General features: G+C 36.7%; 2 protein-coding genes across 3 annotated transcripts in view; one reads left to right on the top strand and one right to left on the bottom strand.

Moving 5' to 3' along the window:
* The window catches only part of LOC144970355 (uncharacterized), a 162,496-nt gene extending 161,986 nt beyond the window's left edge, over nucleotides 1-510 (bottom strand). The window contains exon 1 of the mRNA XM_078909906.1: nucleotides 396-510. The gene's annotated coding sequence lies outside the window, so the exon portion shown is untranslated. The remainder of the gene's footprint in view (nucleotides 1-395) is intronic.
* LOC144970353 (peroxisome biogenesis factor 2-like) overlaps nucleotides 1-14,793 on the top strand; it is a 45,274-nt gene that overhangs the window by 28,599 nt on the left and 1,882 nt on the right. For both annotated transcript variants that reach the window (XM_078909902.1, XM_078909903.1), the window contains 3 exons: nucleotides 12,429-12,668; nucleotides 13,316-13,468; nucleotides 13,986-14,033. In XM_078909902.1, the coding sequence (XP_078766028.1) occupies nucleotides 12,429-12,668; nucleotides 13,316-13,468; nucleotides 13,986-14,033 (441 nt within the window). The remainder of the gene's footprint in view (nucleotides 1-12,428; nucleotides 12,669-13,315; nucleotides 13,469-13,985; nucleotides 14,034-14,793) is intronic.

Below are 14,793 nucleotides of genomic sequence, written 5' to 3'. Positions count from 1 at the left end.
GGTACCAATCTTTATGACTTCATTCATGCGTAAGAAGGTGCTAACACATTTGCAAAAAAACAACAATACCACAACAATTATGTAACATGCACATTATACATGAGGCAAATAAGAATAAAACTATTTTGATCTGGTTTTACTACAATCATTATTATTATTATTGCTATCGGTCCTTTCTTTGACCAGCACCTATGTTAGCCAGTACAGGTGACTTTCGATATCGCTACCAGCATACTACTCTCTAATCGTAAACCTATTTTCTCTCTCGCGTTTACAGCACTTTCCGAAATCTTTCTTATTATACACGATGAAAACAACTAATACAATATTTTTGTTCGCGTGTTTAACACATTCACGTGCAATAAGATGTGTTTTTATACTAAAATAGCGCTTACCTTCTTTAAAATGTTCGAATCAGTTCGTCGTCTGCATAGTGGTGGCCATGTTTGTTTACCTGTCTCGTCTATCGTCCCACTTCCCGTGCCGTTGATTCGATTCGATTCGGCTATCGATAAATCCCGGTCGAACTCGGAACGACAATCATCTTAATTGCTTTCAACTTGCTACTGCTGTCATTATATTGCATTATTAATGAATTGGTGTTTTTTTTTCAATATTATTTTACAAATGTTATTGAATATTATGATGAATTTAAAGATGCACATCTATCAGATAAGGTTTCAAACTATGTAGCTTTCGGATTGTGCTTCTTCTCGATCACGACAGTTGTAAAATGGATAAGGTCCATATCTTTATGTTTTAAAATTCTATTTATTTATTTTATCATTTATTTACTTATTTTCATGTTTATTTATTTATTTAATTGCTTGATTTAATAACTTATTTATGTATATATTTTAGAACTTTTTTATCTTGTTGTCTAGATTCTGTTGAAATTTTAAATTTGTGTTATCTCAATATCGACATTCTACTCATGTTGTTTTAAAAAATTGGCACACATTCCTCATGCTTTTGCTATCATGGGATTCTTTAAAAAATATTTCTTCTTTGACCTTTCCTTTTAAATCCATTTATTGGCATGTTTGGATGCGATTACGAGGTTGTGTGGTTGGCTGTTTGTATGTATTGACAGAGTATGCCGGAATATTGACCATAAACATACTACAGGCTTTGGATCGGTATCGACTGTTTACATGAAGAATATTATTGATTTGAATATATTGTATACTAACTATCATCTATTTATCTATCACACACTGACACGCAGACATGCGCTCACAGACAAACACCCTCATACACATCATTAGATACCAAGACATTCATCTTCCAATATGCTTTTGTTGTTTGTTTTGTTGTTTGTTTGTTTTTTTTTTGTTTTTTTTTGTTTTTTTTTTTAATTTTTTTTTTTTTTTTGTTTTTTTTTTTTTTTGGGGGGGGGGGGGGGGGGGGGTTATTGTTTGTTTGTTCTTCATCAAAGATCAAGTGTAGGTAAGCATGACAGAGATCTAAAATACACCGTTGAATAATATGAATACCTCAGGTTAGATTATTTTTTAATGGCGACACATTTTTTGTTCTTGTTTGTGTGTGTTCGTGTGCGCGTATGTGTGTGATTGTGAAGTTGGAATAGGGAGACCGACCGACAGACAGACAGATAGATAGATAGATAGATAGATAGATAGATAGATAGATAGATAGATAGATAGATAGATAGATAGATAGATAGATAGATAGATAGATAGATAGATAGGTAGGTAGGTAGGTAGGTAGATAGATGGATGCATAGAAGGGTGTATGGATGGATAGGTAGTTGAGTATATATAAATATATAGAGGAAAAGAAGGAAAGTGAAATAGATTGATAGAGAGAGAGAAGAGAGAATGAGAGATATCTATGATGTTCATTATTGTATAGGTCAGACAGTTGAATTGTCACCTTATCGACTTTCAGATTCCTGAATCTAGATAGATAGATAAATATATAGATAGATAGATAGATAGATAGATAGATAGATAGATAGATAGATAAATAGATAGGGAGAAAAGTGACAGAAAGGGAGAGGTAGAGAGAGAGAGAGAGAGAGAGAGAGAGAGAGAGATTAAGATAATGAACGAATCAATGAGATATATCTCTGGGATGTTCATGGTTGTATAGATCAGACAGTTAACTTGTCACCTTATCGACCTTCAGATTGGTGTGGCCCGTCTTAGACTGAGACAAAAGGTCAATCGATTTATTGATTACAACCAGGTTGGTTTTGATTGACTCTGTGTACGGCTAGCTGCTGGTCGATGGATTGACCAAGAATGTCAAATTGCTCCGCACTGTCTAATCGTATCGATCAACTATCAAAATATGCTTGAAAATAAGATCTCAAGAAATAAACGCGTACGGTTTTAGGCGTCCAGACTTTCATTAATTGAAATTTGGTATAGATCTAGTCTATTTCATTTTTTTTTTCTTGATGGGGGGAAATCAGATTTTCCTTTATGAAAATTTAATATATTGATTTTTTAATAAAGTGGGCCATACTTGCACTTATTCGATTTTAAGAGAGAGAAAAATAACGTATCATAGATGTATACAAATGTTTCAGGACACCATTCTTTGCCCTACTAAATCAAATATAATATACTGATTTTTTATTTATTTTTTAGGGGAACAGTCTTGTTGTCATTTACATATAATCTAACACATTTTTAGAGGCCCTGACTTTCCCTTGTTTAATACGATGTACACTTTTATAGAGTACCAGACTTTGCCGTAATTCAAAATTATATACAGATTTTTTTAGGGAAATAAGCTTGCCCTTATTCAATGTCTAAGGGGGAAAAATACCCCCAAAAAATGTGAATAAATGAAAAAAAATATTTTTTTTTAAATTTAAAAAACAAGACAAACAGCAAAACAAAAACAAAGCCAACTTACCATAGATATATGCATATTTTTAAAGACATCAGGCTTTGTCGTGATTAAAATATATTTTACTCATTTACATATTATGTAACATTTTTTTTAGAGGAGTAGATTTGCTCCAATTCAAATTTGAAATACAGATTTTAAGGGCCAGACTTGCCCTCATTTAAATTTGATGTACACTTCTATGCGGCTATGTGGTCAAGTGGTATGGCATCCGCTTTCGGATCGGAAGGTCCCGAGTTCGAGCCTCGCTTGGCGCATAGTTGACTCCTTAGAAAAGGCTCTTTACTCACAGTTTCTCACTGTACTCAGATGTAAACTGAGTAGGTACCCGGCCATTAACAGCTTTGTCTCTGCCGGAAAAAAATTGTAATATCGCCTAACAGGCATCATGTCTCGTTCTACATATTACATGTTGCTGTTGGTCAGGAACCCCTTGTAAAGCGCTTTGAGCACATTAAGTGGATAATGCGCTATATAAAAGCTCAACTTTTTTTTAAAAAAATAAACGACCAGACTTTGCTCTAATTCAAATATAATATACAGATTTTTTAGGGAACCAGACTCGTCCTTATTTAAAATGAAGGGGAGAATAACAAAGTCGGTATTGTTACATTATATAGAAGTAAATAGACGGAACAAAAGTGACGTCACTCAGCTCTTTGTTATTGTTTTTAGTCAACTATTTTTATGGGTACCTTTCACTAAATTATATTAATCAGACGATAAACGTTAAGGTTTCACATTATTTTTTTTATATAGATAGGACAAAGATGACGTCACTCAGGCCTTTGTTATTGTTTTTTTTTAATTTCTTTTTTTTTTTTTTTGCCAAACGCGTTTATGAGTAATTCTCACTAAACTGTATTAACCAGACTATAAACGTTCAAGGTTACACCTAGTTTTGTGTGTCGGTCCGTTATATTTCCGGATGGCAATTTTGTGAGCTTCTTGGCCAAGCGCATACTATCTGTAGTTACGTTATATCCTGCTTACGGATGTTGTGAGTTCCTTAACTAAACGCACAGCATCAATTGAAATTCATCCATTCCGTCACTCTGATAGATATTGCTTTAATTTGCTTAATTAATGGAAAGATGGAAATGAAAATAAAACTGAAAACAAGAGATACCCTGAGTATGTGTTGTTTCCGTCGTCGTCGTCGTCTTCGTAGTCTTTGTCGTTTTTGTTGTTGTTGCTGCTGTTGTCGTTGTTGTTAATTTTGTTGTCGTCGTCGTTGTTGTTGTTATTGCTCCTGGTTGCCCGTTTCCTGATGCCCTGTACGACACTGTAATCCCATTCACGAAGAATGACAAGTGGTATTGATTTGTCTCTAGTATTTATAGTACTATTATTATTATCATCATCATTATCGCCATTCCTCTGGTGATTGGTTATAGATCGATCAGCATCATCAGATCGATGATGATAATATATTAAAGGCACGGCGTGTCCCAATAATATTACAGTAAAAGGAATTGTGTAATCACCCACGAAGATTGAGATATTACCGTGGCACTTGACATTGTTGTGATGTCACGTAGAGTTGGATGTTGGCTCTCGGTGTACACAAACCTACCACTCATGTAGTCCTTCAGAGCCCGTGGAGCCAGAGTTTTATCTCGATGTCTATAGCGTAAAACGGACCCTGGCACTTATTGCTTGCCACCCTTTGGATAGGACGCTAGACTATATCAACGCACTTTCCGCCAGACCTGATAGACCTAGCTACACAATCATTGCTAGGTGGACAAGGGGCCGCGTGTCAGAAAAGGTATCGCCTTCATCCAGGATTAATCCCTGTCCCTTTGCGTGTGAAGCGAATACTCTACCAACCGAGCTATCGGAACCCGCTACATACCACTTACCCATGAAATGTGGCCCACTGGCCCAAAGGAACATCATTCTCTCGGGATGATTTAGATTCTGAAAATTCTATTTTATAGTAAAGAGAAAAAGAGAGTCAGGCTAAGTAGACGTGCGTTATTGTGGAAGGCGAATATATTTTATATATTTTGTTTTATTGAGTGCGAACAATTCACATTTCATATTACTGTGGGAAGTCCTTTTCTTCCTCGAGCATGAACTTTAGCCTCCGTTATTACTCACTTTATAGCACTGCACTGTCTGGGTTACTTGATGGGGTCATTTGACCTACAATGGCGGGCAGAGAGGTCCCTTACTTCGTCTTCTATATTAGTTTTTCTTTTCCATGTTGCTCTCTGTATTTGTTCTGAATAGAGATTTCTCGATTTTTTCCCTTGTCCTAGCGGGGATTCTTAGCTAGATGGGAGACAGTCAAATGTAAAGTACCTTTTTTTGAGAATGATTTTTTTTGGTCCTTTTAAATCATCTTTGTTATGTACTATATTATAGAGATTATGTTTTTACTGTTATATGTAAGTTAATAGTTTTGAATACATTGTACATTGTTAACATTCAAGTGTATCTACATAGCGGGATCCTTTGATTGTGCTTGGATGGCATTTCTATGTTTGTAATATCAAAATAAGCACGTCAGTGGATTGCTCGTGGAATATTTTGTTCTCTTTTGGAACCGGTTCCCCTTGTCTTGCCTTTATTTTATTTTATTTTATTTTATTTTATTTTGGTACTTTTTACTTCAGATCTACAAGTTTTCCATTATCAGCTTCATTATTATTATTTCCATTATTATTGGCGCTGAAATGACCTAAGTGTCAGAAGTGCCGTAAAACCCTTAAGAAAAAAGAAAAAAAACAACAACCAAACACGTCTGTCTGGGTTATCTCGATCTTTTTTCGAGAGAGAGATGGAGAGAGAGAGAGAGAGAGAGAGAGAGAGAGAGAGAGAGAGAGAGAGAGAGAGAGAGAGAGAGAGAGAGAGAGAGAGAGAGAGGGGGGACCCTAATATGACATATTGGATCCCCATGTCACGTCCCCATTTACGTATGAAAGTATGATTCTCACACATTGACGCAATTGACGCCAAGTGAGGTATTTCCGATATGGAATCGATACGGGAACATTTCCTTTTTCTCAAGATGGATTCCAGTCGCCCGTCAAACTTTCTAAAGCAAATGATTAATCGACTCTCTTTGAAGTTGGTCATTATATGAGAAGAAAACGCCCAAACGTCATTTTCGGATACATGCCGCCATAGGGTAATTGATTAGACCCTACCTCATTCCCTTGCTGGTGTTTGTTCTAAATACCAAATCAAAGCCATTACGATATTTTATTGTCCTTTGTTTCCTTTAATTAATGTATCGGTAATTGCTTAAGACGTGAATACATGGATCATTTGTTTTGGTCTATGGATCGTGTTGTTATTATTCATTATATTGTTATTATTCTCGTTGTTGTTGGATAAAGAAAAGTTGATCGACGTCGGTAATGGGTGTATGTAAAGAATATTTTATGTTGTTGATACTTTTCCTCTTGTATTATTTTGTATATATGTCGACTTGCCTTTTGACGGAGGTATTATTGGTATTTTAATTTATTTTTAAAAAATATATTTTGGTCAAGTTACTTAATGTTAAAACGAAGTGACGCAAGGCTGCTAGAAGCTGTGGACTGTAAAAAAAAAAAAAGTAATAAAATTAAAATTAATATAACAGCTTTAAAAAAGAACAAAATACCAACACATGTGGTCGTAGGCAAAAAACGAAGAATGGTTCCCACCATGCCATGATCAAATGTTTTGATTATATAAAGTTCGCTAGAAATATTGGCTTGATCTGATAAATAAAAGTATCTCTGTTGTTGTCAATTACAAAAAATATCTTCTATGCTTAACACGGGGATGCCCTTTTTCCGATCGGCAAACCGGCTTTTTGAAAATTTCCGGCTGACATTGACCGGTATTGGTGAGTTGATTTTTTAAAAGGTGAAAGCAGTGGTGTTTAAATGCAACAGTTAAGGGAAGCTGGGGGATATTTATTTTTTCTGTGATTTAAGGGTGATACTATTTGATGAAGAGAAGTCTTTGCACGAAATATTTACATATATGCTCTTTACGAGAAAAATGTTCAGGCTTTTAAAAAAAATCTTAGCAAAGGGGCATCTCTGTGCTATCCTTCAGATAAATAACATGGCACCTTTCAACAGATTTGAACAAATCGATAACATTATTTTTTTGTACGAACATTTCTTCATTATTTTGGGATCAATTTTAAAAGAAATAAGATTATGTTCCAATTTAGAGTAAGCTATTTTTGGAAACACCGTGTAAGACAAGGATAAAATAAACAAAACTGGTTCAATTCATTTGTTGAGATATATTCTCTGAATGACAAATCAGGTTAACCGGAATATATGCTAAAATGTGAGTGACCGAAATGTTTCCTTGTAGAGTGTAAAACGACTTCTACCCACAGTGTAAAACATCATGTTGGAATCATTTTTATACTTCTGTATCTGATCCTTTGTTGTGTTGAGGAATCATGTTTACACTTTTGTATCTGAACCTGTCTTGTGTGGAGGAATCGTGTTTACACTTTTGTATCCGAGGATGACTTTTGAAGAGGAATCATGTTTACATTTTTGTGTATGAGGCTGTCTTGTGTGGAGGAATCATGTTTACACTTTTATAACCGAGCCTCTCTTGCGTGGGTTACCTTCTTTGTGATATATACTATGAAGCGGGATTTTAAACTTTCCCCGAAATCTATCAACGAAAAATCAATGTTCTCTTCCAAAAATAAATATTGATTTATTATATGTTCCCACTCCTTATCTTTTGTCTTCTCTCTCTCTCTCTCTCTCTCTCTCTCTCTCTCTCTCTCTCTCTCTCTCTCTGTCTGTGTGTGTGTGTGTGTGTGTGTCTCTCTCTCTCTCCACACATACACACACGCGCGCGCGCGCAGATTACATACATTTTATTGTGCTTGCTCCAGCCGTGTCCTAGTCCTTCACGAAGTGTGAGATTTATTTGTCCTCTAAAACCTTATACCCTCTTATGCTTTAATTTACGGTCAATGATTTTGATCATTATCTTCAAAGAAGAAAAAAATATGAAATGTCTGTCTTAACTTAAGCATTCTAAAACGTAAATGATAAAGACACAAATCGTTGAATGGAATCAGAGGGAGATAGGCAGTGATGGAGCTTTGATTTGATCTTCCTGACTTTGAGTAGGGCATGGCTATAGACAACGATTGCATTCAATTGCATTCGTTTGCATCCGAGTATGTAACTTTACGCCTCTTTGTCGCTGTGGTACATAGCACATTGGCAATCTAAGTAAAGCCACTGTTTTGGGGAATTTTATTTTCTTCTTTTACTGGTTTTGATACCCCCCCCCCCCCAATCACCTTTTATTTATTTATTCATTTATTTATTGTTTTCTAAATTCACGAAAAAGCTACATCTGACATCCTCCTGCCCGATGAATACAAGTTATCGACAAGGAGAAATGCTGCCATGTTGTCTTTTGGTATGACACTCCCCTTCGGACCGGAAGGTCCTGGGGTCGAGTCTCGCTCTGAGCGGCGCATAGTTGAGTGCTTAGAAAAGGAGGTTTACTCACATTCTGTCACCTCACCGTACTCAGATGTAAAATGAGTACCTGGTCGTTAACATCGTTGTCTCTGTCGGAAAAAAAAACCCATTGTAATACTGACTAACCATCCTATACATTAAGTGTTGCTGTTGGCTAGGGACCCCTTGTATAGCGCTTTGAGCATGTTTAGTGGATATTGCACTCTTTGAATGCTCTAAAACGTAGACAATTCAAACTAAAATGAAGGACAAAATAAAAATAAATAAAGCTACTTATTTCTTTTTGTGAATGTGCAAAGCCGTATACTATGATACTTCATGGCCTTAATTGAGAAACTGTCCGATGCCACCGGAATCGCCTCTATTACTATTAGCCTGGCTTATAGATAGTATGCAGATGACGTCACTCAGGCCTTTGTTATTGTTTTTGCCATCCGCGTTTGTGAGTTGTTCTCACTAAACTGTATTAACCAGACTATAAAAGTTCATGGTTACACAGAGTTTATGTGTTGGTCCGTTATACTTCCGGATGGCAATGTTGTGAACTCCTTGGCCAAGCGCATTCTATCTATAAAACTTGTAATCGACACATGTGACTTTGGTCAGGACACCTCTGAGAAGGTTTGTTTGTGGTAATCGACTGTAACTTAACGCCTTGGTAAACGGACAACGGGAAGGGTTGATTTACGATTCAGTAGCCCCATTGAGTCGTATTTATTGTCATTGTTGAAAGATTAACGGATTTTTAAACGGTTAAATGCTGTTTGCTAGAAAGACACGTATTTAAAAAAAAATTAATTGGCCAGAAAACCGGTCCTTCAAATATCGATCGATTTAAATAACCTCATTCTTGGCAAAAACTCTCAAATCTAGAACCTGGCGAGGTCTTCCTTCAGTCCCAGGTTTCAGAGTTTTTGCCAAGACCGGGGTTATCTAAATCGATCGAAATATTGAAAGACGAGTTTTCTGCCCAAAATTTAAAATACATGTTTTTCTAGAAACTGGTTAAAACGGTCCTATTCAAAACACTCTGATTCGTCTTTGGTGTCCCTGTCGCGTTTTTAAATGTTTGGTTTTTTTTCTTATTAAAAACCGGTGTCCAATCACTGGAATTCGGATACACATGAAGCCATCAGTACCCGCCGGCACAATGTCTGAATATCAAATAAATGAAAATTTAAAGTATGTTGTGGCTTTGTGGATTTGTAGCATGTCACATCTCATCGGACTAGTAGGACCCTGTTTCGAGTCCCGCTTTGGGTATGACATTGTGTCCTTGGAAAAGGATTTTAATTTACTCATAATAATCGGAGTATCGAACCAGACTATTCTCAATGTCAATCGGTCGATCCATGAACTTGGCTCCTGTACCATCCCCGCTCCCTCTCCCCCTCCACCCCGACCCCCCCCCCCCCCCCCCCCCCCACACACACACACACTTACACACTCTCACACACAAACATGGATGTCCGTCTTTGAACGTATAATATTGGGACAATTTGTGCAGTTGATTAATTATTGTCTAAAATGCCGACAAAGTATCAATTGTGGCGTCTTCCTTTACACGGGCCCCACGTCGATATTGCAGTATATGGCTGTGTGTTATGTCTGACGCGTAATCTGCTGTAGTTAAGCTTATTTTAAGCCTGTTGATTGTTGACGGGATTATTGTTATTGCAGGAGATAAGTGCGCTCACAAACACACACACACACACACACACACACACTCATATACACACACACACACACAAACGCAAGCACACCTTATATTATGCGCTACGCATTCTCTCTCTCTCTCTCTCTCTCTCTCTCTCTCTCTCTCTCTCTCTTTCTCTCTCTCTCTCATTTTCTTTTTCACTTTCTCACGCCCCCCCCCCCCCAGCCGGGAGGTTCTATTTTTTTTTCATCCTCGACTCCATCCTTTACCTTCTTCGCCCCCCCCCTCTCTCTCTCTCTCTCTCTCTCTCTCTCTCTCTCTCTCTCTCTCTCTCTCTCTCTCTCTCTCTCTCTCTCTCTCTCTCTCTCTCTCTCTTTTATCTATTAAGTTATCTATCTCATACGTGCAGACACTCAATTACATTACTAATACCACCAGCAAAGATCAACAGTAGACCGCGAATGTCTTAACACTTAAAGGTTTAAGTAAGTAGTCCATACATACTTAATCGCGTAAGTTTGAAGAGCTGCAGGAAGACGGGTACGTTAAGACATGTCCGTGTTTTTGGCGGCAAGAAAAAAACAATGCTTGACAACAATAATAGGGCCCGATCAATTCGACTTTTATCGACTTGTCGATTATCAAACACGCTAAGTCCAGTGCCCGTTTTGTTTGAATCAAGTATGTAAATACTTTACATAAAGAACAATACGTATACTCTTGTATTACAATTACGGTCACATCGCAATGCGATTTGATGATGATACGAGATCAGATGAAGGATGCAGAAAAGTGGCAGGAAGGAAAAAAAATGGGGAAAGAATATTAATAGGGTAGAAATATTTAAACCCGGAACTTCGTTGATACGTGGGTTCTCATTGGTGATTCACAACCCTGGCTGAAGGATATAATACCGCGATATAATCCGAACCAATCATTGCTACGAAAAAAAATTAATTAATTAATTAATTAAATAAAGCTTCAAAAAAAAAAAACCGTGGCTTTATGGCGAATGGCCTAGAGGTATAACTCCCGGCCATGCCATTTGTAGGACAAAGATGGTCGAAGGTTGTGATCCTGCCGTAAGCAACGGAAGTTTTTTCCGAGTTCTTGGAAATGGTCGTTCAAGTAGATTTTCTCACCATGAGAAATGGGTGTAAAATGAGTAGTTGCCTGGTCGGTAAGGGCGTTGTCCCTGTCGAAAAACTTATAATAGTTTAGTGGCTAACAATTCGTCATTCTCGTTCTACACAATGTATAGTGTTGCTATCGATAAGTAAAGTAATACAGCCTAAAGCGTTTGAAGTTACGCTATATAAAACCTCAAGGTTTTTTGTTTTTGTTTTTTTTTTTTTGTTTGTTTTTTTTTGGTTATTATTTTGTTTTTGTAATTTATTGTTTTTGTTGGGTTTCTTTTTTTTTTAGGGGAAGGGGTGCTTGGTGTTATTTTTAAAAATAAACAAGTCACCATTCGTGGGTTGGGGGGGGGGGAGTATCTCTTCTTAATTACTATTTATTATATATGATTAACACGAGTCGAATCGTTAGACCTAAAAGTGTCGCTGAGCGCTGTGAAAAGTTATAAACAGAGCTCTCTTCCGTATAAAAATGACTGGGATATTGTTGTAATGGAAATACTCTCAAACCAATGCAAAACGGTGTTCATTACAACAATCTTAAATTATTAATAAGCCCTTGCGTTTGAATGTAAGACTTATACTTGAACTTAAAACTTGAGCTTTTATATAGCGCAATATCCACTAAGTGTGTTCAAAGCCCTTTACAGGGGTCCTTCAACAGCAACACGTACCATGTAGGACATGACATGACGCCTGTTAGGTGATGTTACAATTTTATCGGACAGAGACAACCCTTTTAACGGTCAGGTACTCATTTTACACCCGAGTACGGTGTGAGAATGTGAGTAAAGAGCCTTTTCCAAGGACTCAATTATGCGCCGATCGAGGCTTGTACCCAGGACCTTCCGATTCGAAAGCCAGCGGCATATCACAAGACCACATGGCCGATGTAGATGATAATATTATGTGCGCTTTTTTATCACACCTTCATCCCACTCAGTTTCAGGTTCACGCACTCTTCAGTCGTCAACGTGTTGAGATGAACAAAGCAAGGCGAATCCGTGAAAAAAATTCCTTTTTGGGATGCAATAAAGTATTATTATTATTATTATTATTATTATTATTATTATTATTATTATTATTATTATTATTATTGTTGTTGTTGTTGTTGTTGTTGTTGTTGTTGTTGTTGTTGTTGTTGTTGTTGTTGTTGTTGTTGTTGTTATTATTATTATTATTATGCCCTCCCGTAACATTTACGGTTGTCAGACCTGTTATAGGTTATACGTTGCCTGATAATCATGTCCCATTCTTATTCATCTGTTTCAGTTTGCTTTGAGAGATCAAAATGCGACTGTTGGACAGCAGATTTTAGGTTTGTTTTACTCGCGCAATGGCGCCCAAAAACTACAGCCAAATGCGTCATCTTCATCACCATCGGCCAGCTCGTTAACCATCACAGCAAGGGATAAAACTCTGTATGCCTTATTAGTCGTCATTTTCCCGTGGTTAAAAGAGAGGTTATCTACCTTACTGTCCTACCTCGGGTTGTCAGCATGGGAAACAGATGTGAGTGTTGAGTGTTGACGCAGTTTTGTGTAGTGTATCCTCCAATTGAGTGGGTTTTCGCGTGTGTGTGTGTGTGTGTGTGTGTGTGTGTGTGCTATTTTGATTGATGTTTTTTTTTTATAGTACCACCCTTCATCAGCCAACGACAAACAATAAAAACATCACTTAAAATCCAGACAGAGGACAGAGAAGTAATTGACACGTGTTGTCCGTAAGTAATAGGATCTGGACATTCGAACAAATTATAAATAGATAGATTTTAGATTCCTTGGCAGATATCTATTTTAAGTCTTTTAATTTTTCACTATTATCGTGGTAATATTTTGCCTTGACCCTCCGTACTCTGCACTTTTTAAGCGTAATTACTCTAATTTTCTATCTTTTCCTTACCACTACCCCCTTACCCCCCCCCCCCTTCTCTCTATCTCTCTCCCCTCTTTCCCTCCATCTCTATCTGTCTCCCTTCCCCCCCCCCCCTCTTCTTCTATCTCTTTCTCCACCCCACCCCCTCCCTCTCTCTCTCTCTCTCTCTCTCTCTCTCTCTCTCTCTCTCTCTCTCTCTCTCTCTCTCTCTCTCTTACTCTCTCTCTGTCTCCCCCCCCTTTTTTTTTTTGTTCTTCTCCTACCTCTCTCTTTTAATCTTACAGATCGAATACTGGCTCCACCATGTAGAGAACGCCTTCAAAATGGCGTCTCTCATCAACTTACTGGTATTTCTCAAGAAAGGCGTCTATCTCAGCCTTATCGAGAGACTGCTGGGGATTCAGTCAATGTTTCCAAATAGACAGGCTCTCAGACAGGTAAGGTTAATTGTCAAGTCACTTAAAAGTAAAGATAGAGAAATTACTTAGGCACACTAATACATACATCGTGTCGAATTCGATTGACGCAGTGTCTTGTAAAAATTCAAGCAATGTTGGGACTAAGTTAGCAATGGCATGGATGACAATACTGGTAGAACTAGAACTTGGCCTAGCCTTTTGTTTATTACATATATTATCCCACTAGACTTAGGTGTGAATAAGTATTTGGCCATAGCAAGTAGCAGATACTGTTCGACCTCTAGCATGAGAAGTACTCTTTGTTCCGAAAGGTTAATAAATTGTTCACATATTCACAGTGTATTGTACATGGTTAAACTGATTGGAACAAAATGCTGTCACACCCATATGAAGCCATTATTTTTTTTTATAGGATTGGGGTTATTGTGTACTTTTCCCTTTTTTCCCTGACACATAAGGCAGGCGACACTTATTCTATTATTCTGGTATGCACTACTTACCACTTTTTTTTTTTTTTTTTTTTTTTTTTTGACAGGTTGGCTTTGAATACATGACAAGAGAAATCCTCTGGCATGGCTTTTCTGTGAGTTGAATTTTTTTTTTAAATTTTGAAAACGTCCTGTTCAATGAAACCCCTTTTTCTTCAAAATTAATCATATTTTTAGATTTTCTTGTAAACATAAATGTCTTTTTCTCATGATGATGACGATGATGAGATGATGATGATGATGATGATGATCATTTCAGAATCACATATTTTGTTTCTTGATTTACTGATGATGATGATGATAATAATAATAATAATAATAATAATAATAATAATAATAATAATAATAATAATAATAATAATAATAATAATAATGGGGGGGGGGGGGGGTGAGTGGCCGAGCGGTTAAGGCATTGCACCGTGGCCCGGAAGGTCTCAGGTTCAAGCCCCGCTTCAGGCAATTTGGTTTTTTTTTTCTTGATCAAGATTATTAATACCCAATTTGCTCACTTGGACAACATGGCTGATTCCTGTTGACATGTGACATCTTGTTTGATGAATTATCTATATTCCTTCATGGAATGCCTAGGCGACGATATCTTATGATGTGGCGGAAGGGCATAATTAAAAAAATATATATATAAAAAAAAATAAATAAAAAAAAAAAAAATAAAAAAATAATAATAATAATAATAATAATAATAATAATAATAATAATAATAATAATAATAATAATAATAATGATGATGATGATGATGATGATGATGATAATAATAATAATAATTGTGATAATACTAATAATTATAATGATGATGGTAATTATAATAATAATAAGAAGAAGAAGAAGAAGAAGAAG

This window comes from Berghia stephanieae, chromosome 4, assembly GCF_034508935.2.
Source record: "Berghia stephanieae isolate SIO BIC M18660-M18661 chromosome 4, UCSD_Bste_1.3, whole genome shotgun sequence".
NCBI lineage: Eukaryota > Metazoa > Mollusca > Gastropoda > Nudibranchia > Aeolidiidae > Berghia > Berghia stephanieae.
This window is presented reverse-complemented; position numbering and strand designations above follow the sequence as displayed.